The following is a 24,371-nucleotide window of genomic DNA, read 5'->3' as shown; positions in this document are numbered from 1 at the left end:
AATTAATTAACCTCAATGCTATACTATCGCAAAAGAATCAAATATTTTTTCTATTCCTTTATTTAGAATTGTAGAAAAAGAAGTGAACCAGCATACGTGGTAACTCGAAACAAAATATCTAATATTCTCATGTGTTTACAAAACCACTATCAATAAATTTAATACGAGATTGAACTCAATATATCTATAACAATTTATGTACAATTTTAAAAAATATACCTATTAATTCGAATCAATTAACATGATCACTTGACAGGACAAGGTCCACGGTATCAACTTTACGAAAGGCTCAGGTAAACAAAATATGCAGATCGATGTTACGTCGTACAAATGTCTTATCTTGATCCGTAAACATTTTTTTACTAAGAAGATCCGGCTTCATCGATGACACTTGACATAGGATCTTCGTGGATCGAGAAAGAACGTTACCAAAACTATGGAAATGTATCTACTGAACTACATATACATACAACTGCAAGATTGTGAGGAAATAAGATACAATAAATAACACGTTCAAAAATCACGTTATTGTTTACCAACTACGTATCTCACTAATACGTAAACATCGATAAATGACATGGCAAGAGGACTTTGCAACATTACAACATTATTCTTATTAACACAGTTCAATTTTGTCGTCTGACTCGCAAAAATATTCGTCCGCTTGTAGATACCTTTCATGAATATTATCATGTGTGTTATGTGAAACATTTTGAAATTTCATGAATATTATCATGTGTGTTATGCGAAACATTTTGAAATTTCATCAACACTGCTATGTGACTCGATTGGTATGATTGTATTTGTATTTGAAATCAATCTGAAAATGTATTTTATTACTTTCAATTACTCTTTGATCTTTTTTGTTGCAGTAAAGTATTTATCAATAAAAATGATGGAAAAAGTAATAAGAAAAAAAATTCATCTTCGTGCCTGTTATTTTTCTTTGTTTATGTTTGTAATTTGACTGATAAACGATATAAATATCGTTTAGATTTCTGTATAAATTTCTGGGCAATTCGTGCACCATTCGAGACTTGTTTACACACTTGTACGCATTCGATTAGCACAAGCGAGCTACTGTTTTGTCGTTAAGAACCTTTCTTTGTTTTTCTCCGCTCATCTGGATGCATCGATGAATAATCTTCGTATATCGCGAAGATAGAAAAGAAATTTTGTGACGTTAATACGTAGCATTTTATACGAGGGATAAGAGGTCGATCAGCAAGCCTTAGCTGTTCGGAGAAAAAAATTTTCCCCGATAAAAAAGGAACAACGTGCACGCAACGTGAGTGGCTGAAATACAAAAGCTGTTATCTCTACTCAGCTGAAAAAGCATTCGGTCATGATCCTTTTATCGTTCCCGATGGTTTCGCGAGATTCTTCGTGTTATATTCCGTGGTCTGGCTCGCGCAGACACGCAAACACCACCGGACTAATCATTAATTAATCGGACGGGGTGAAAAAAAATGCTGGATGTTGATAAACTCGCTGAATGTTACCTTGAAATGAGACATTAGCTAAATAAATCATTGCAACAAAATCATCAAGTATACGATTGCTGTGTTTGCAGACAGTTGTACTTATAAGCAATTTCAATTTAACTCAGTTTCACTTTGTTTGAGAGCTCGACTCAATGCAAGTTAGATTTAGTTTAAGTCGATTCAGTATAACTGATTTCACAATGTAATCGATTTAAATTAATTGAAATTAGTTTAAGTCGATTTATTTCCATCTAATTCAGCTTATGGTATAACTTAGTTTAACTCAACTTTCAGTAAATGTTAACTCAATGTAACTCAACTTAACATACCTCAAACTGAATGTAATTCAGTTTAAACTTAATTTAACATAATGTGATTTAGTATAAAGTCAGGCTAATCCAATCTATTTCAATTTGATGCAATCTGATTCTATTTAATTCAACTTAATTTGATTCTAATTCTATGTAATTCAAGTTGACATCGCCTAACTTACCTTCATGCAACTTAACTCAACTCTAATTCGATTTAATGAAATTCAAACACAATCTAACTTAGCTCCGAAATTAAATTAATTTAACATGATTAAACTTAACTTAACCTTGACTCAACTTCGTTTGAACAGTATGTAACTCAGTTTGTTTCAAAACATACGATGCTACCTCGTTTTCTGATATTTATAAAAAAAGGAATTAAATAATCGATTTATCAGAGGCTGACTTGTACCGAAGATATAGGTCACAAGTATGTACATATAAATAAATACGATATTTAATGTCTGGCTTTCCTTGGGGGAAACCTTTAAAACTTTTCTGTCAATGATTCTTCCAGGAAATTAATCGTTCTCTGGATTGATTAATGGCAATCCGGGTCCGTAAAGTCCAAACAAAGTGCGATGTTGTTCGAGAAGTCTCTGTAAACAATAATATTGTATGAATCGCATATAGTGGACAGCTTAGATCAAAGTACAATGCTTGAACACAATTTCTTTCTCTCAGTAATCTCGCCTCGATGTTGTCTTTCTCCGAACGTTGGAAGAGCCAGCTCGATCGATTTCTTCTATATAATCGATATTAATTCATGTTTCTTCAATTACGTGTACATACTATTGCATCAATATTACCAAATTATTTGCCAAATTATTACGTTGCTGAAGATATAAAACATCTCAATACATGCAATATAGTATCTAGAAAATGTTATTTAATAATAGAACTATCGACTTTTACGCCTACCTAAATATATATTGAAGACGATTATAATTAAATGGTTCTATTAAGGAAATAAAATTTTAACGAGATAAAATCCTGTTAATGGATTGAATGTCTAATAATAAAATTGAAATAATATTTTGATGCAACGGTTCATTATGGAACTCGCAAAAATATTGTAGATTATAGTTATATGTGACATAATGAAAGAAAATGGATATGTATGATCAAAAGTCAATGTTAGTTTTATCAGAAGTTATTAATATTCTTCATTATTATAAAAACAATAATCGCCAAACAAAAAAAAAAGTCATTCATAAGAAAAATACGATGACCAAACGATCTCAATCTTTGTTGATGAATTTATCATGCTCAGCTGTAGCAACTCCCTATTCATTTTTTGATCCCATTATAAATGAACATGCAGAATGCATCTCTTTGCCTGTAGTCTGGTCCGTAGTTCACTGTCTGACCGCGATAATTCGCGAATGCCACATTTTTCGCGATAAAGTATGAGGGACGACAAAACCTATTGACATGATTTAGGAAAAAATATGTTAGACTTTATTTACCATCGAAAACGCTATTTTATCTATTTTTCCATCGTTTCTTGTTATTAAAATTAAAGATCATACATTCATCATATTCATAGTATACGTTATGTTGACAATAAACTTTCATACTTAGCCGTATATTTAACAGTGAGTTTCGTATTTGCGAGGAATTTCGATGATTGGTAATTAAAGAAAGATATATTGGACCGAGGATCAAAAATTTGTAATTATGATTAATCTGATACGCAATTCAAAACTAAATATTGTTTTTGGAATAGTTATCGTAATATTTAATAAGAAAATGATCTAAATCTGTAGCGATTGAGCCAGAGGAAAATTGGAATTTTTCCAGTTTTAATCTTTAAAATAGAAACAGCGACGATTAACATATTCACCAAGGCAGCGATTAGATAGAAATTATTAGGTGAACGCTCTATTGATTTCAGAGTTAATAGAAACTCGTATCCTAATCACTGTTCCTTTAACCAATAGAAAAATCAATTATCTTGCAGATAAAGTGCCAAGGACAGTGACACGAAGAAAAAACGATTTAACATTCGTTCTAAGATCGTTTCAATTTCATATCATTAATTATATTGCCAACTTTATTAATAATTTATATTAGCTACCATCCAAATTGGACTTTTAGACAGATATACAATTATGCGATTAATAGTATTTGATAACATTAGAGAATATTCCGTTCTCTATTGTGCAATTGGAAGTTTCAGTAAAGATTCCAGAGAACTTTTTGGTTCACGTTATCAGAATTGATTCATTTAGGACAGCAATTCTGACAGTGTTCTACCGCTTATACTTTGAACTACATATTATCCCATCGATTAGATACGAACATCACGATCCACATCGATCCAACGTTCATTTCTAAACAATTTAATTGTTCCCCGGACGAGCTGGTACCGTTTGAAACTGGTGGAATTCTAATCGATTATTGTCGGGTCGAGCAATCGTTGGATTTTATTGATCTTTACGAAACAGAAAATATATCGATCTATCTAAATATTTTGGCGTGCCGTTCTTTATAGGAAATTTCTACATTTTCCTAATTTTTGAACAATTTTATGGACTTCAACTACAGTAATAAAATTACGCTATCGTGTATTCAGTTTGTCACACTTCAGTGCAAATGTGTCAAAATTCGAAATCATTTTGAGCACGCACATTTCAAAGGCTTTCAAGTTAAGGCAAATTTAAAAATATCCGTAAAACTTGCTCGTTCGTTATTGTTAAACGCTATTCTTGAAAATCTTAATTCTCACGACCCTTTAATACTACAATATAGCAAGTGTTTTATTTACATACAGTTAATTCCCTCATGCGACTACATATAATAATCAGAGTTTTAATCATTCAATTTGTCAAATATCATTTCTCCAAATCTCAATTTACTCAATAATCCAAAAATATCAAACAATCTTTATCTCTTATTTCCTTTCAACATTCATACAACATGTATTCGACGCATGCAATGGTAAAAAATCGCTCGATAATCGGGGATAACCCGATCGATCATAAATTGAGCTGTTCATCGATCTTCCTCGAGGTTTTGATAACGATTCTTAACAATTCTTTTTCATATGTAATTTTAACTTTTTAACAGCTTTATATATATAACCACTCTACAATTCAGTGAAGTATAAATCATTAAGAATCAGAAATTTCATTACGACCTAGCAATAATAACTTGTACAATTACAATGATACATATACGACACGCAACATGGAGCCTGAAAGATATTAACAAAGGAATCATAATCGCAAAATCTATGTACGAATGATACTTCTATACCTCAAGATACTCCTACGAAACGCTTACAACGTCACAACAATCCTAAGCTCAACGATGTACATCAATGCCCGCTGCCAACAAATACTTGATATTTACGATCTTGATGCTACGTCGTTTCCACTAGATATAAACAAAGTTTATTATTAACCGTTTCTTGTGACGATATTTAAGCCGTACAAAGGTACTCCGTTCAGATAATTAAAAGCGAAAGAGCACATTGTTGATCTTTCGCGATGTCGCGTCGCGTCGCATGCTGCGCTAGATAGAGGAAAGGGAAAGTGTTGGCGCAAAAATAGAAGAACGAGTGGCGGGTAACGGTTTCAATATAAAACGACACGGCCACTGCAACCGATTTCGTTTTAATGCAACGCGTGGGCCGATCAATCGCGGTGCCGCGATTACTTTTACTTCGATCGACTCGCCCGGGTGCAGTGCATTCCAAACCGTGTAATAGTGCGTTATGTTCTTCTTTAAATAGTTCATTCCTTCCTTTGTTTCTAAGTGTCATCGACCATTACCGCTAGCTTCATACATCGACCGCTACGAATTCACGGCTTGCTACTTGCTCAGTACCTACTACTACATAAAATCTCTTCGTATGTTCACCTCAAGACGACTTCAAGACTGTCACAAAATAGGGAATACAGAAGGCTCGATCAATCACGTTCGACGTCTTTGCTCCATCAATCGTGTCACCGTTTTCTCGATCGATAGACGTCGGGGGATCCTGAAGAACATCTTCTTTTCTCCTCGAAATAATAATCATCTTTTAAATAATCTTACGTTTCTTCATAATTGAGATTCTTTTGAAGTTCTTCTAAAATCTCTTCAGCGTTTATCTTCATTCTTATAAGGAAGCCAAATATCGAGGACAAATATCGTTTAAAAATAATCTTACGTTTCTCGAGAATCGGTAAGAAGTAGATTCTTCTAAAATTTCCACGGCGTTTTCCTTCGTTCTTATAAAGAAGTCGAGTATCAAAGATCGTTTGAGATCGAGTCTGGATAGCGACAATCGACAAGGCGAAGAACCGCGTCAGCAGCGGACTGACCCAAAGTCCGTCGCAGATTCCGCCGGCGTTCCGCATCGATCCCCCACTTTGTTCACCGGAAGTAGATACAGCCAATCCACGGGGCAAATCTCTAGGGTTCGCGCAAAATCCTTGTCGATCGTATAAAAGCGAGCAACGCAGGACATGTCGCCGAGAATCGATCCGATACGCTGGTCGAATCTTGCCAGCACCAGTTTCCGCACTTCAAGAAGCTTCTCCATAGCTGCAGCTTCCGTCAGAGGATCGTTGATCGGCAGCCCGAAGAATCTTCGATATTTTGGACCGATCGATAGTGTTAACGTCTCTGGAAACAAACAGAAGATAGCAGGATTCGCGATTTTGAGCCATCGAATTATTCCAAACGTTGCAGAGATGCCGCACGCGATCGACGTGTATTATCCGCGGTGAGTATGATACTCGGATGAACAAATGTCATCCTGGTTGTGTTTAGAGAACTTGATGATGAGCGATGAATGTTTTGGGAGATCGTTTGCTGGTTGGTATTAAAGCGAACTTGAAATCTGTAGAAAAGACCAAATTATTTGATTCCTGCTTTTTCTTTCAATGAATGTTTGAGTTCATTTTTAGGAATTTTAATGAAATTGGAACATTTTTTAATTGGAGGGGAAAATGGAATTACTTGGTATTTTTTTCTCTTTTTTTCTTTCTTTTTTTGAAGAATATTTGAGTTGCTCTTTTAACGAAGTTTCGCAGTGGAATCGGAAAGAAAGATGAGATTACTTGATTTCTCGTTTTAAATTGTTATTTAAAAGTAGATTCTTCGAAGAAAAATTTCAATAAAATTTTGAAATAGAATTTAAATGGAAGAGTCTCTTGTGATCATTTGATATTTTTTATTTGAGATAAATAAGACTGAATTGGATAAATATTTCGATTAATAGCGTGTGTGTTACAAAAACTTTCAAGTAAAATTCGAAACATTGTGAGCTTAAACATCCTGCAGATACGATTCAAGTATCACGCAAAATTATAATACACGTCCTCATAACTATGCATAACTAAATTATGTTATTTTTAAATCATTTCTAAAAGAGGAATCAATTTGGGTCAGAGACTGGAAAAATTCCGGAGCGATTGCTGCATAAAATGATTCGAACAATAAGAGATAGATATGAAACTTACTATTAGCATAGAAACTATTCAGTTGACTCTATTTGACTGCTATTGCATAATGTATCATAACATACAACAGCATCATCGTTGCACAATTTGCACTGTTTGTTTACAGTATCATTAATGCTATTTTTCTATAGAAGACAGACATCACCTTCTATCGTCTGCGACTGACTTTTGTTTTTAAATTGCGATAATTATACGAAATAGATTTTCTAAATATAGTTTAGTACCGTCATAGTGTTTACGGAATAACTGAGATAAAGCGATGATGTTTAGTAAAGACAACACAGAATATATTAATTAATATATTAATTAACTGATCTGCCACTTGCGGAAACTGGTGCACCTTAGTACATTAATTCATTCACATTTCATTATTTTAATTCAATAATTTAACTTTATATTTTATTATAAGATTATTACTATTTACATCTCAGTTAATTTTTATTTTCGAAAAATTGTCGTTTATTTACAATTTCTTTTCTCTATTTCTCTGTTACGAATATTTTCTCAACGAATATAATTTCATTATTATCCTTTTATTATAAGAAATTGCTTTTAGTTAGACAATTACATTTTCTTTAGTCGACAACTATTTCTAAATAACGAAGCTTCGATGTTGCTTTTCGATGTGCACAAATAATAGTAACGTCTAAAGTATTCGTCATGCTTTTACTTTTCTTTTAACAGAAAAGTACTCCATAGTGTCTACTCTAAACTATGTATGTTCGTCGAAGCATGAAAATTTTTTAAATGCAGTTGCAGCATGTACTTATAAAGGCAACAGGTTTGTCGGTAAAAGGAAAGGGTACATTTTCATGTACGGTATGCAACAGCATGAAAGTTGCGAGATCTTTTTCAACATCATCAATGAAAAGTAAACGGGTAACTCTCGATCATACTTTGATCTATAGAGACAGGTTGTTACTTCACGAAATATCGCAATGAAAAATAGCAATGTAAAAATTCATTTTTACCTTTAATCAATGTTTCTATAGTGATGAAGTAAAAGTCGACATGTTATTAACAGACACTCTGTGAGGCGCTCTATATAAGATCTGTTACGCTGATCGAAAGCTAGTGATTAGGCTTTTATGCGTTAAGTAGAGTAGCGTAGAGTACTTCGAATTCATAGAATGAATATCGCGGAGGAAATGCGTTAAAAAATATTTATTAAAAAAAATGTATTTATAAAAAAAAGTAAAAGGATTAAAAGAAAGATATAAAAATCTAAGCATTTGAATGTGCAATAGTTAATAAGCGTTAAGAGTATTTACATTTTCATTTTATTTTACAGAGTGTCCACGTTGGTCACCAATGTGGCGAAAAATCCATCCATCAGCAACAGTTACGATTGTATAGGGAAGATACCGTTGCTGAATACACTGACAGAACCCCTTGCTCCAAAAGTTTGTTCATACGTCGAGGAATGTGCATCCCTTTGCTGTCCTAAGGACATTTACATTTGCGATGGAAGCGATGCAGAGTACGATCATCTGTTGAAGCTTATGGAAAAGAATGGAACAATATCGGCTTTACCAAAATATGAAAACTGGTACGTGTTTAATTCATACGAGAGCATATAACATTTAGGAAATTCTTTGAATACGTAAGTTATTTTCAGCAGTCGTTCTTTGGACATTTGCCAATATTTTTTTAAATAACGTCTGTCTTATAAGGATTTGAAGATATAATTGAGCTACATAAGACAATTAGGAAATTTTCAAAATACTTTTCAACATATGAGCTAGTTATCAAATAAAAGAGAATAATGACAAGTATATAAATAGATAGTATTGGTAAAATAGCTGTAAAAGGATAATTAAAATGCGAATTTTTAACCCTCCATCTGCATAATAAATCGTTTTCGACCAGTGATTTAAAATGATTTTCCATTTTTTCCATATTTATTTTTGTTTAAATTTTGCTTTGCTTAATAAAATTAAGGTAACGTGTAACAATAAAAACTATTCAGTGATATTCTAAAAACTTAGAAAATCATTTAAGAATTTTGGGCATCTTTTTGTAACTCAAAAACCTAAAAAAATCTGCTTGGACTTGTTGTTAAAGGACACAGTATGCAAACTATTTTTCTATGCTCTCAAAATTCTAATGAAAACTCCGTAGTTATTTGAAAGGGAATTTTCAATGTACATAATTAACGTAATATAAATTGTACTTTTAGTTGGCTTGCTAGAACGAATCCAGCGGACGTAGCGCGCGTCGAGAAATGCACGTTCATCAGCACCGACTGCAAACGCGATACTATTCCTACTCCACGTAACGGTGTTACCGGAGAACTGGGTAACTGGATTTCTCCGGTTGACATGGACAAAGCTATTCTTGAACGTTTCCCAGGATGCATGAAAGGTAACTCCAAAACCTTGAAAAAGTACATCTAATTCCTTAACACATCCGAGACCGGCATATTTTGCTAAGATTGGCCCTACTGGTTTTACCTAATTTTGGAACAAACGATTATTTTACACTCCAAACTCTATTTCATAATTCACTTTTCTAATCGAACAATTATTTTACTTACAATCCAAGGATTGATTGATAATCAAGCAATAATCGATTCATAATCAAATACTGATGTCGAGTTAATCTGAGTTAATCAATTTAGTAAATAAAACAAACTTATAATTCCATTTTAATAATCCAGGTCGAACAATGTACGTCATCCCCTTCAGCATGGGTCCAATGGGCTCACCTCTATCAAAGATTGGAATAGAGATCACAGATTCCGCATATGTCGTCTGTTCCATGAGGATAATGACCAGGATGGGGAAAAAAGTCCTAGAAACCCTTGGCAATGAAGATTTCGTTAAATGTCTGCACTCTGTCGGTGTACCAAAAAGAGACTCCAAGGTTGAAGTTAACTCTTCCTGGCCCTGTGATCCTGAAAGGACCGTCATCCTTCATAAACCAGCCAAGAATGAAATAGTTTCTTACGGTAGCGGTTATGGTGGCAATTCTTTGCTTGGAAAAAAGTGTTTCGCTCTGAGAATTGGTTCGACTATTGCTAGGGATGAAGGATGGTTTGCAGAACATATGCTTGTACGTAACACTGTATAATAATTCGCAACTTCACCTTGCATGTAATATGTTGGAACCTTTAAAGGCAATTGTATCAAAGTTTAATTTTACGGAGATTACTATCATATAGATTAAGAACAATTATCTCAAATACTAAGCTTCGTTTCTAATATGAATTAAAAGCAATTGTTTTAAACTCTAAATTGATATAATATAGATTAAAGACAATTTTGTGTATGTCTTGAACATCAAGACTCACAATATAGATTAAAGACAATTGTCATAAATATCAAAACCCACACTTTAAATAAAAATAAAAATTTTTAGTTTTTAAGATATCAAAGCAGTGACAACTTCACTATTACTCTTATAATCAATTTCAATCGTTACTTGGCACTTGCAAGTACATTAGTCGCTTAAGATTCTGTATCAGTTACCTTTTGTAGATACTGGCTATCACAAATCCAAAAGGTAGAAAGCGTTACATTACTGCAGCATTCCCCAGTGCTTGCGGCAAGACCAACCTAGCCATGATGCAGCCGACGTTACCAGGGTACAAAGTCGAGTGCGTGGGAGATGATATCACCTGGATGAAATTCGACCGGGAAGGCAGACTCCGTGCTATAAATCCAGAAAATGGATTCTTCGGCGTGGCACCCGGAACCAATAGCGCTACCAACCCTAATGCTATGAGAACTATCTTCAAGAACACTATCTTCACCAATGTGGCCGCAACCAGCGACGGAGGAGTCTTCTGGGAGGGATTGGAAAAAGAAATCAGCGATGACGTTGAAGTAGGAATTCATTATTACGCATGAAAGTATTTAAAAAATCCTTATCATTAAACTGCGGATGTTTTTCTATTTATAAGAAATTTAAAATCTCAAAATTTCCTAAAACTTCCCTAAGTAAACATATTTGTATAGATCACCGATTGGCGAGGCAAAAAGTGGACCAGAGAATCTAGGACCCCAGCAGCGCACCCCAATTCCAGATTCTGTACACCAGTCAAACAATGTCCTATTGTCGATCCTGCTTGGGAAGAACCAACAGGTGTTCCCATCGATGCTATTCTGTTTGGAGGACGAAGACCAGAAGGTATTCCTCTTATATATCAAGCTAGAAACTGGCAACATGGTGTTTTCATTGGAGCTTCGATGAGGTCTGAAGCTACTGCTGCAGCGGAACATACGGTACGTAATAATTCGAAGAAGGATCATTTGATAAAAGATCATCAAAGAATTATTCTATACTAAATTAGGATTTTTACTTATACAAAGTACTTTATTAACCAATTCGAGACCGGTGTCTCAGACATTGTTAAATTATACGATCCCTGATTAAACTAATGATGACGGCTGATCCATGACTGAGGACTTAACGCACGGGTCGTCTGCAAAGATTTATATTGTCAGTAGACTAGGAATTTCTGTACATACATTTATGAGAAATTTAAAGGTGTGAAAAAGCACACAATGCAGAAATATGCAAAAATATGTGTATAAAATATCAAAATTACAGTACCGACTATGAATGAAGTGAATCTCTGCTTAGATTCCATTTTTTTTATTTGTGTGTTCATAAAAGTCTGAATTTGAATAAACACTCAGTCTAATTATCAGCCAATTTTCGATTGCAACTAGAAAATTATTGTTAGAATACGCTAGTCTCGAATGTATTGAGAAATTTAAAAGGGAGATATAAATTCTTCATCATGCTTCTCTATTTCAACTCTATGTTGAGAAACTAATTTGTATAACAATTGATAATCAGGACAAAGCAATCATGCACGATCCGTTTGCTATGAGACCCTTCTTCGGCTACAATTTCGGACATTATCTCAATCACTGGCTGAATATGACCGAAGTGAAAAATGTCAAGCTACCAGCTATATTCCACGTGAATTGGTTCAGGAAGAATGCGGATGGCAAGTACCTTTGGCCAGGATATGGCGAGAACTCACGCGTTCTAGACTGGATTCTTCGAAGGCTCGACGGCGAAGACGTTGCCGTAGATTCTGCCATAGGTTTATTACCAAAATTACAGTCGTTCAATTTGGAAAACTTGAAGGAGAATATAGATATGGAGGAATTGTTCAGTTTACCGAAAGATTTCTGGCAAAAGGAAGTTGAGCACCTTAGGGAATATTTCGATGCGCAAGTAGGCGACGATTTACCTGCAGCCATTCGTGAAGAGCTCGATCGTCTCGCTTCTAACGTGGATAAGCTTTAATCCAATCGTTTGATCCTTAAATATCGTGGAAAATTTGAGTAACATCGATATACATCTAATTGTATTTTTTTCTTTTTTTATCAAAAGTAAGGTATTTACAACGAGGACTAGAGAAATTCTCAAATTAAGGATCATATTAAATTTCAAATTGAATCCGTACAGAGATCGTAGTCTGTACAGAGATTAAACAGATAGTTGTTAGGTTTTTTTATTATATTAAACCTAAACGTAGTATTACGACGATTTCTACTTGAACGTCGAACATAATTGTCATATTCATTAAAACATTTTTCTTTATGTTTACTCTTTCAAACAAATGCTCTTTTTTACACTTTACAGTATCGTTTTTATTATAAGAAAATACTTCTTAAAAGTAAGAACAGATTTTTTGTAAGGGATCGCGTGTGAGGATAATAGTGTGCAAACTAGCGAAAAAAGCAATTTGTAACTTAAAGAAAGATATGTATTTTTGGATATGTATTTTCTAATAAAAAATTTTAAGAAGATAATAAGTTGTTTTACAGTTCTTTTTAAAGCTACTCAATTCAAGCTATTTATCTGGAAGGCAATATTTGGATGGATTTTATTTAAAATAAAAGAAAAAAAATTATTTTAATTGCATTTATTGTGATCCAATATTTTAATTATTTAAATACTATCAGTGAAAGACTTCATAATTCATATATGTATAAGACATTCAAAATTATATATTCGGATGTATATTACAAGAATATTGCAGCTGTTCACATACATAGAATTAGAACTTTAAGAACAATTTCATACTGTATATTGAATTTAATATAACTTACGCAAAAGAAATGTATCGATATTTCTTGTTGGAACTTAAATAAACAATTTATTTCAATCGGTATGCTATATACATACTATATGTTTAATATGGATAAAGAATAATGCAATTTACATGAAGAAAAACATAATCTATATATTTTGTATAGAATAGATTATCTTTAAGAAATTTTGTTTAAATTTCTTGATTATTATTTTAATAACATTATACCCGTATGTTAAGTATCGAGAAATAAGTTGGAGACCTATATGTCGAGGATATAATATATACTATACATATATTTTATGCTTTCAAATATATTATACAATTTAAAAAGTATAGCTAATAGAAAAAAGTATCACACGTGTTAAATACGTAAATTTTGTAAAAGAAGGATTTAGATATTATTCAATGTTATTTTTGCTTAAAATATTGCACTTTCTTAAATGATACGTATACTGTTTCCTTATTTACAATTTTAAATTTTCTATGAAAGGAAAAATAAAAACAACAATTTCAAGCATCTAAAATAAGTAATATAAATTTTGTTTAATATCACATTTAGGAAATTAGTAAAATGTCTGATAAAAAAATATTTCCTGTGAACTAAATGAAGGTATTTATAATTTTTAAATATAAAGGAAGTATTAAAAATTCGCCAAAGAATATTAAAGATCACTTCACAAGTATTTCTACTTCTCTTTATCATTTTGTTACGAAATCTTTAAACTTACTTATTTTCTTCTTAATGAGACTGATCACTATTTAAATACTTTTTTGAATGATAATGAATGACTCAACACAATGTATATCTGTGAGTAATTCTTTTGCATGTCAATAATTAATTTTTTATTACTTCTAACTTACATTATTTTGTGCGAGAAATTGGATGTACATACATATACTATTTATTTTATTCATTTTGTGCTATTATAATTTTACACCTTCATTTAGCTCTACAATTTAATAATATAATTTTAACAATAAAGAATATTCATTTTATTCCACAATTTGCATTAATTAATTTCTAAACCTTCATTTATATTGGTCACTAAAATGATAATGGAAAAGTTTCCTCGCATACACAAGTATTATTTTCCACTTCCATGCAATTCTACTTTAAAAAATACAACAGAATATGTCTATGAACTTGCTTCATCTGTAACCAAAAGCTTCTAACTTTATAAACAATTTTCTATGTACAAGTTCTACACGTTTACAATGTCAATACATTGATCATCTAATCAACTTAAGTTCACAAAGAATCACATGATATATATATATGTATATCTTTTTTATTAATGATCTATTTTTTCCAACTTCTAAGATCAACTAATATATTCTGGCATATACTTCGAAGACTAGATCAATACATTTTTCATCAGTCCTTAACACTTTGCACCAATTTTATAAGATTGCACAGATAATAGCTGTGCCCATTTCCTAATCTTATTTCCTTTTCTTTCTTTATATATTTTACAATGTTTCTATAACTACTGTACAATTCTATACTATGGCTTCACAGTAAGTAATATTTGGTTAACAAATATATTAACACTTTCGCGTCCGCATTGATTCATTTCTCATTCAACTCTGTTATGCATATATCTACCCCTTCTCTCTCTTACGAAAATTGTAGAAAGGGTATCCCCTGAGGTCTGATAAAATCATGAAACAAAAAAAAAGGAAAAATACGTAGTATCGTGCCATCGATCACGAAAGTGTTAATAAATTTCATATCTTATTGACATATTTTTTTATAGCCGTTTATGTATTTTACAACACAATATCTGGATCTTTCAGTTGAATTAAAAGTTAAAAGTGTAATAAGATATAACAGATAATGATAAGCAATTAGTTCTCAAATAAAATGTAAAATCTGCTAAAAGGAATATTTCAAGCAGTATAAATTAAAATTCACTAACAATATTATTATCATATTCATAAAAAACAATGCTTGTAAAATATCAATTCTAAAATTTGTACAATCTGAGATAAAATCGTTTCATAAACAAAGTCCAAAAAGGAAATCATTTCTGGTTCGCTATTCTTCACGTTACATCGTTGTATTTGAATCTCTAACTTATCTTTTAAAATATAGTGCTGACTGGATGTTGAATATTAATTGAAAATGATATATTTCACTACATCTTTTTTAATTTTCTGAGATTCACAAATTTAAATATGTATATACTCAAAATGTTAATACTTAATGTTATCCCTTGTTAATTCATGATACGTTTTAGTAAAGTATTTGAAATATCACTTGACAATTCATGAACACATAATATGTATCTAGTTTCAGTGAATATGTTCAATTTCAAAGTGCATAATGAAATAATCCTCCTGATATTGGACAAGATGCATGTTCTCAAGTAATGAAACATATAGTGCACTATAATGATGTCTATGTAGAATTATCTATATCTATAGATAATCTAAAAAATATAATTTCAAAGATATAGAGAGCTTTAGTTGTTTGCAGTGCTTTGTAATGTTTATTGAATACAACGCAATTGCGATGGCAAGTGTTGTCAATAAATTTAAACGTAATTGTTATTTTAATTTACATTAACTACATTTCAGTGTTGGTTTAATGTTTTAGTTCATTAAAATTAATTTAAAAGTTCACTCTTTCACGTGTACAATTTTAGAGTTCGTTAAGATTCTAAGAAAAAGTTATGTGTCACCTTTTTCTGTCATTTTGTTCTTTTTCGTTAAAATAAAATGTCAGGTACATACTTCTCACCCACCATGTTTCTTCGCCAATGTTTCCAATGCTCTCGGTATACACAAAGGACATAGTATTTCCGGCTTAGTAGTCTGAGATAACATTTTTCCTAAGTACTGGGCTGTATGTGGAAGAACTAATGATTCGGATCCCAGTAATTCGGTTTCCATCGTTGGAATTACTTCGGTTTTATATGTAGCTAATGGAAAATGATGTCCACACGTGAATATCATTGTATCTTCTTCAGCCTCGAGAAATCGATATACTGCATCCGGATCCTGATTCCATAAATAGATGTTTATAAAAATAATTGTTAATTTAAGCAATACTTTAATAAAATAAATGTACTATAATTTTATAATCTACCTTAATGTGTACAAAAGATTTGGAGTCATGAATATTAGAAGACACAGTGCTTATAACTCCTTCCATCATTTCTTTTGGAGTATTATTTCCACTTGAGCCTGGATATCCAGTCAATGGCGGTCCAAATTGGTCAGCCATTAAGGAAGATAATAGTTTAATGAACTCAGGCATAGGTTGGCCTAAGATAAATAGATAATAATTTAGTATAAAGTATTTATATTCAATATGATATTTTAAAACGTAAGAAAGCTTACTTTGATCGATATGATGTAATAACATGGAACATACTTGAAGACAAAACTTAAGAGAAAAACAGTTAATTGCAATAAAGTTTTTAGCTTCGCTATTATTTTTATTTATATCCAAATATTTATCCATGATCTCTTGGCTGCAAAAATATTTTACGATTATGACGACGTTATTTAAAAACGTACAATAAATAAATATAATAAATTTACCAGAATAACAGCAATCCAAGGGGATAAAAGATCGATTGAATGTGTTCCAAAAATATATTCTCTATACTTTGTATCGGTAAATCGTGTTTAATCCAGAACTCCAGTGCATCTTGTAACATTTTACACTTGATAGTGTCCGCTTCGTTTTCCATTTCATTCAAGAAAAACTTAATAACTTTTATAGCTTCATTGATTATATTATTCTGCCGAGATAGAGCAATTTTCTTTTCATAAAATGTCCCGTTGCTTTTGGGCAACTGATCTACACCTTCCTTCATAGGAGTAGGAGGAGAAGAACTATCTTTAGTGGATGTCTCTGCTTTTTTTTGCCTTGGTAATTGGTTTTCCTTGAAAATAAGACTTTCCAACCATTCCTCCGAATCAGAACTAGTGTCAGAATCGAAACTATCCCCGAAAATCCCCATAGGTGCATTTTCATATTTAATATCTCTGCACAGTTCTTCTAAGCCACCCTGACAATCGAATGTGTATAGTTCTTGTTGAAGCGTTTGCAGACTATTCAATGATTTGCTTGCAGGAATTTTCATTTTGTTCCTAGCGGCGCAATCTTTTACAGAATCAATCAGATTCTTCTCTATCTGTTTGTTAAAAAGTTCAGTGTTCTTTCTAACGTGATGTGCTGATGAAGACTTCTTTAAATTACACTCATCCAAAGACTTTCGTTCTGTCTTTTCGCGCAAATTTTCAGACTTCACTTTTGAGCAAGATTGCAGACTCAATACATGTAAAATTTTCAATTGATACGAAAACGCATCGGAAATATTATGCTGTAGCATAGCTATTTTTGAGCAAGCTTGATAGTTTCCCAACTCGACACACTAAAAATATAGATATAAAATTATTAATTATACAAAATTTTTATTAATATATCGCTATAGAACTATAAGTTTTAGTTGATTCTTTTAAAAATTATGTAAGATAGTAAAAAACCAACCTTCTCTATAATTCTTGAGGAATCATATAAACCAGAGAAATATTCTAATGCATAATGTAGCGTCAATTCTCCTGGTGATTTTTCGATAACGCTTAAAGGACGAATTATACCCGCCAGAGAGGGTATATCATAACTTTGATAAGAAATAATGGGAGCGGGAATATTAGGAACTTGACTAGGCACGTCCAAAGCTACATGCGATGCGTGAGGGAGCCGTACAACTCGCTTTTTAATCAACACAAGCTTATCGTCGGTGTCACGTGCATCTTTTGCAGGAAGCCGACCTAATTGTGCTCTACTATTATTACCCCAAGCTAGAACTGTACCTCCTGAAAGAGAATACAGCGAAAAATGAAAATATTGTTGATAGCAGAACCTGAAACTATTTAACAAGAATAATCACTTAAACTAATTAACTTTAAACTAATTAAAAAGTCTACATCTAGAAGCATAAGGGGATAATGAAGCTAAATTTTGTACTATAAAAATAAAACTTATTTTCTTCAAGCTCTTTTTAACATTCGTCAGCACAACATATTATGCAGTTTAGATACCTGGTTGAATAGCGACTGTATAATCGTATCCGCAGTGAATTGCAACAGTTTTAATTATAGGGTTTATTTTTTCCTTGGATTTACTACTTTCTGCCTGGAATGATCTGGCTTCATCATGTACATTTCCATTTCTCTCGTTCACCGCAGAATTCTTTACATCGTCGTTTAAATCTTGTTCCTCTTCCACTCGTTTGTAAGCATTATGCCTTGGTGGTACTTGTGCAAAAATCGAAGCAGGATTGTAACACAATGGCGTAGGAATCGGCACTTCCCGTCTGCTACCATTGCCTATCTGACCATCCAAATTTCTGCCCCACATATAAAGCGATCCATCCTTCGTTATGAGAGCATTGTGATGGCAACCAGCCGATATCTGTTACATTATTATTAATAGATGTGTTATAAAATTTAAATATAGAAAAAATGTCAAAATAAAAAAAAGAACGATAAAATACGATAAAATAATAATCTTGTTAAAGAGAATCTTCCAACTAACCCGGATGATATCCCCTTTGACTAAACTCGTATCTACAATGGTTGGTTTTAAATGTGTTTGAGCTTCTTCAAGGGACCCGACGTTTACACTTTTTAAACAACTGTTATCTAATTTTTTTCGCGATTCTGTACTAATACCGCATGCTTTTGATTGTACATTTCTATTTTGTGCATTATTTTCTAAGACTTCTTCATTTGTATCATTCATGTTTGCAGAATCCGTGACTTTTTCGAACTCGTCAATATTTTCAAACTGCTTCAAGTCTCGTTGTTCCAATATTCGAGTTCGTTTTTGCGTTTGTGCTTGCAATCGGAGAACTTGGGGACTAGCTCCCCATATATATAACTTATTTGTATAACTAACAGCAAGCTAACAAAAAATAATGTCATTAGCAAACATGTGTAATCTTTTCTTTTATTTACTTTAATATGATAAATGATCATAATCCAATAAACTTTTTTACCTACATTGTGAAAATATCCAGTTGTGATAAGAGTTATTCTTTCTGATAACGAAACTTTCATTGGCACTGAACTCTTAACATTACTACCCACACCCAATTGCCCAAAAATATTACAACCAAATGCATACACAATACCCTCTGTTGAAAGAGCTAATGTATGTGCATGACCGGCAGTAATGTAACGTATAACGGTACCAAGTAAAGACGTAACTAACGTGGGAGTCATTTTTTTGTCAGTATTACCATGACCCAATTGGCCATGAACACCCCAACCCCATGTGAAAACTCTACCGTCTGCAGTCAATGCTACTGAATGGTATTGTCCAGCTACAGCATCAATAATGACTTCTTGAGCTAAAGAAGTGATCAATTCAGGGGTTGAACATTGTAAAACTTTCCCCAGACCTAGTTGACCAAACTGACTTGAACCCCACGCGTAAACGCCGTTATTAGTTACTGCCAGAGTATGACAGTGACCGCAAGATACACTGAGAACCTCAACTTCCATAAGCCAGAAAAAAGTTATAGCTTGAGGTGAACCATATCTCAATACAGATGGACCAATTCCTAATAATAATTAATATAAGTATAATACATACAAAGGCTATAAAAAAATATGTCTTTAATTGCATGTATATTTACCCAAACATCCATGCACAGAACTTCCCCATGTATAAACATTTCCGTTCCTAATAAGAGCAACATGAGAGAATCCAGCACATAATGGTCTTCTTTTGAAATCAGCACCAGAATTAGTATTTCTATGATCCTAGTTTAAATTATATAAATATATGATTATCTATTTAACATGAAATACTGTGCAGTTTATGTGATAATTACCTTCTTAAATTCTAATAATTCAATGTTACATGTAATAGATTCTTGATGTAAAATAGATTTTTTACAAATCAAAGTCAGTAAAATTAGTAAAAAAGTTTCTATAATTTCTTCTATGAGTGTATCAGCCTCATCCTACATAAGAAAAAAAAATAGATGATAATTATATGAATAAACGAATGAGTTAATTGAATAATAAATTAATTATACATACATTTTCCACGAGATCTATAGAATCACATTGACTAGATTGAGAACTGTGCGAAGTAGTTCTATGACGTAATCGGCATCGCACTACCCTAGGTCTTATTATTGGATTCGTTGGATCGTATAGTGTTACTAATCTCTAAAACACAATAAAAATATTTCCATTAATTATTTTTATATTATATTATATGCTATTAACGTATTTATGCCATAAACACAATTTAAATCCTACCTGAAGTACAAAAATTTGAGAGTCTTGAAGATTATCAAGAATAAATGACATATGACTTCTAGCTAACTCAGGATAGACTAACATTGCTTGCATTAGACTTGGTTCACTTATACATATCAACAAACCATCTAAAAAAATTGTTTTATGAATAATTACATAACTATCTTTAAACTATATTGTAATTATAATTATGTATTACATGGTGTTGGTTGGAAATTGCTTGTGCTGAAAGTATGTATTGTCCTCATAAGAATATCTAACATTTGTCCATAAAGACCCTTCTGTGTTGCTAAATGATGTAACACTTCCCACAGACACGTCTGTCCAGCGATATTAACTGCTAACAATTCATCGTAAAAAAAATTTGTAGATAAGAAATACCTAAAATTCAAATGATTTTTACTGAATATTTTCTTCATAAAATTTGTATAAGTCATATCTGAACGAGTTTTAGTTAAATGCTTACAAAAATTCTTTATATATAGCCTTGGACTTTTGAGATGAAGCTCGAAGCGTTCGTTCGATAAAAGCGAGAACACATAAGTTAGAAAGATGTATTCTTGGTGCAACAGGCATTTCACTAATAACCGGGGAAGTTAAACAATGTGTAAGACAACGTAATAAATCCGCTGTATAACCAACAGAAGCAAATTTTAACATACTCTTCATTATTCTACACTGAAAAAACAGTAATCATAAAAATTATATACAAATTTAAATGAGGAAACAATGTTAACATCTTTCTTATATTTACTTTAGACAATTTATAGCAAGCTACAGCACGTGGAAATTCTTTATTAGTTAAAAGTATATCACCAGCTTGCTCTAATAATTGTTGTGCATTAATACCGAGTACTATAGCCAACTTTGCCGCTTTTTCTAGTTCATTATTTTTTAATACTAGTTCCATAAAAATTGATAATATTGATTTCCTGCAAATGAAAACGATATGATTATTGTGAATTTTGATGAAACTAATAAGATATAATAAGGATATAACACTGACCTTAAAACAATTTTATATACAGAATGATTTGTTACAATTATACAAGTATCCACATGAGGTAATTCGATTTTAATATCTCTTACTCCCTTTGGTAACGTGTATTTATGTTTAATTTCTTCAGAAAGTGTTGTTGGTGCACTATTTGTACAATCAATAGCTCTGTACACTGCACGTATAACTTCTTTACTATTCACCAAAGAAAAGTGACCAACAATACACTCTGGATTAAATTTGCCATTATCACTCCTACGAGTTTCGGATAATCTGTCTGATATTACATATATTACACGTTGACTGACGTCAGTAATAAAAAAAAATCGCTGAGTTAATAAAACGTTTCGACATGATTCAAATACTTTATGCGCTGATAAAGGTACAGTAGTAAAATTAGGTCCATATACCTGCAATTTTAAAATCGTTTCTATGTCATATTTATTATTATAACTAAGAATTAATAAAATATTACTATACCAATATCTGATTTGTAATAGAATGGTAACATGTATAGAATTGTTGTCCATCCCTATCTAACTGAGACATTAGAAATACATCTTTTGACATTGCTTCTGGTGTTATCTGATTCTGATTTACCTCTGTAGAAGAGTCAGAATTAATAGTTATATTTTGTGTATTTCTATTGCTCGTAATATCTGTAAAATTAGTAAAAAGGTAGTTAAAAGTTAAATTATTCTCATTAATGGCCTATAACAAAATTAAATAATTATTGAATCTTATGTGTATATACAAACCATGATATTGTAAATTTTCTCCTAATGTCTGATTTTTTGTTTCTATTAACTTTTGTCTAAGAATTGCAATTTTTTCCACAGACAACTGTTTGAGTCCTTGCAATCTGGATCTAGTAGAAGCAAATATCTTGGTATTATCATACATGTTATCATTTGTATGCAACGTATTATATGATTCCCCATTCTCTAAATGATGCAAACAACTGTATGTACGCTGCTCCAAAAGTAATCTCCACTGTTCTCTGGATTGGCTTGTTATCAGAAGAGATACAATATCATTACTTTGATCGCGACAAATATGCAAACTGGCAATATTCCCTTTGATTTGTGTGACATTTGTTTGATGGCCAGTTTCAAGATTTATAAATATAATCTCTCCATACTCAGTTCCAATAATACCAATTTCAGCTGGTATTACTGTACTTTGCCACCATACAATTGCAGTAGGCCTAGAAATTTTAAATTATAAAAATATAATAAGTGAAACATTAACTCATGATTATGTTTCATTACAAATTCAATTATAATATGTACTTTGAATGGGATGACTGTGAACTAATAGAAGGAAAAGAAGTTATATCATCACTAGTCCATCTTTTGTCCTTCTCACAATTTTCATCTACGAAGTATAGAGCAGGGATTATATATACAGATCCATCAACACTTGTAGTGAGCAACCATGATCCCATAGAATGAAAACAGAGAGCTGAGATTTGTTTGTGAGATCCTTGGAACCAAGGTATTCTTTTAATTACTGCAGTAGATACTGAATCTTTCTTATAATACAAAAAAATGTCAGCATTTCCTGTTGTAAGTGCTAAAAATAATCTTTTTCCATATTCACATTGTGCACTGTGTTGTATCTCTGTTGCTTTAATCAAACATTGTAACTTAAATAGCCTTTCTTCAGTAAAACTTGTCATTGGCTGAAAGCCCTCTGTGCCTATTTCTGCAATCATTATATTTATGGTAACTGGTAATCTTAATACTACCTGAAATATAAAATATTACATTAAATTCTCTAAAGAGATTTTATTAAAAATATTATCATATAGTACCAGAAGACAGTACAATATATATCTTTATAAATTTCAAACTTAATTAGTACCTACAAAGATAATGTAATTATTAAATTTTTAAAGATATACAAGATTTTATATCTATCAAATTTCTAATTCCATAAAAATGTAAATATAATACAGTAAAAAAAATAAATAGGTGAAAAAGATCATCATAAATTTCTATGACTTACACATATTTAAATCAATAATTAATAAATTATTTGTCATATACATAATCTAAGAGATCGTGGAAAAATTTACATAAGATAATATTCATATTATGCTACTTATTATTATAATCGTGTAATATAACGCTTAAAATATTTATGAATATATTACAAGATATTATACCTGTGTTTATGCGCTTGTAAAATAATACAGTTAACGAGGAGAAAGATTTGTCTATTAAGAAATTCTTGTTGTGCTAAAAATAAATGATTGCAAAAGTAATCTAGCTTAAATATCACATTACGCATTCCGTCGAAACGTATTTATCTTTTCTCTACGCGAAAAACGAAGAAAATTAATTATTTACAACGCATTACATTTTTACAATAACACCGCCGTCAAATTTCCAAACGTCAGAATACCAAGGTTATATTGCATTATAATCACCACTATAACCATCATGAAAAAAACAAAATTACTAGTTTATTATGCAAGCGAATATTTCTTGCGTATGCGCCTTGATAGATCATGAATACAATTACGAATCTGTTTTAATAATTTTAATATTTTTGGGACAAAATTAAGTACTTTTAATTTATATACATAGTTGTACGCAGGTACCGAAAATAAAGAATGTTAATGAATACAGTGCATACAAAAAGTATGAACACGTACTTTTATTTTCCCAAGAAGTCAAATTCTACATTTTTTTTCATAGCATCAAATTTTGATAATCATATGAAATTACTGTTAAATAATACCAAATTTAATATAGTAAATGATAT

The 24,371-nt window shown here is 31.8% G+C and overlaps 2 protein-coding genes and 1 long non-coding RNA gene across 4 annotated transcripts; 1 reads left to right on the top strand and 2 right to left on the bottom strand.

The window, feature by feature from the left end:
* Positions 1–3,823: 3,823 nt before the first annotated feature.
* Positions 3,824–7,307, bottom strand: LOC143302480 (uncharacterized). Its single transcript, XR_013058030.1, has 2 exons — positions 7,252–7,307; positions 3,824–6,629 (listed from the first exon to the last, which is right to left on the bottom strand). It is a non-coding gene; the product is annotated as an uncharacterized LOC143302480 (long non-coding RNA).
* LOC117154098 (phosphoenolpyruvate carboxykinase [GTP]) lies at positions 5,159–13,028 on the top strand. Its single transcript, XM_033328781.2, has 7 exons — positions 5,159–6,512; positions 8,543–8,800; positions 9,431–9,615; positions 9,911–10,305; positions 10,731–11,078; positions 11,211–11,477; positions 12,058–13,028. Exons 1-7 carry the CDS (start codon positions 6,253–6,255, stop codon positions 12,514–12,516), a joined length of 2,172 nt encoding a protein of 723 aa, XP_033184672.1. The 5' UTR covers positions 5,159–6,252; the 3' UTR covers positions 12,517–13,028.
* A 154-nt stretch (positions 13,029–13,182) lies between these two features.
* Positions 13,183–24,000, bottom strand: ca (RCC1 and BTB domain containing protein claret). Of its 2 annotated transcripts, none has more exons than XM_033328775.2 (20): positions 23,770–24,000; positions 22,892–23,349; positions 22,358–22,806; positions 22,080–22,258; positions 21,609–22,009; positions 21,357–21,534; positions 21,069–21,280; positions 20,802–20,983; positions 20,603–20,730; positions 20,378–20,509; positions 20,167–20,298; positions 19,969–20,095; positions 19,331–19,893; positions 18,864–19,232; positions 18,368–18,740; positions 17,814–18,142; positions 16,859–17,697; positions 16,655–16,788; positions 16,401–16,579; positions 13,183–16,312 (listed from the first exon to the last, which is right to left on the bottom strand). In XM_033328775.2, the coding sequence occupies exons 2-20, from the start codon at positions 23,314–23,316 to the stop codon at positions 16,049–16,051; spliced, it is 5,595 nt and encodes a 1,864-aa protein (XP_033184666.2). In that variant the 5' UTR covers positions 23,317–23,349; positions 23,770–24,000; the 3' UTR covers positions 13,183–16,048. The 2 variants fall into 2 exon arrangements, with proteins under 2 accessions (XP_033184666.2, XP_076473409.1); XM_076617294.1 differs by having other exon boundaries at positions 22,892–23,306.
* Between the last annotated feature and the right edge of the window lie 371 nt (positions 24,001–24,371).

The sequence above is a fragment of the Bombus vancouverensis genome, chromosome 3, assembly GCF_051014615.1.
Source record: "Bombus vancouverensis nearcticus chromosome 3, iyBomVanc1_principal, whole genome shotgun sequence".
In the NCBI taxonomy this organism is placed as follows: Eukaryota; Metazoa; Arthropoda; class Insecta; order Hymenoptera; family Apidae; genus Bombus; species Bombus vancouverensis.
Note: the sequence above shows the minus strand (reverse complement) of the source record. Positions and strands in the feature narration are given on the sequence as shown.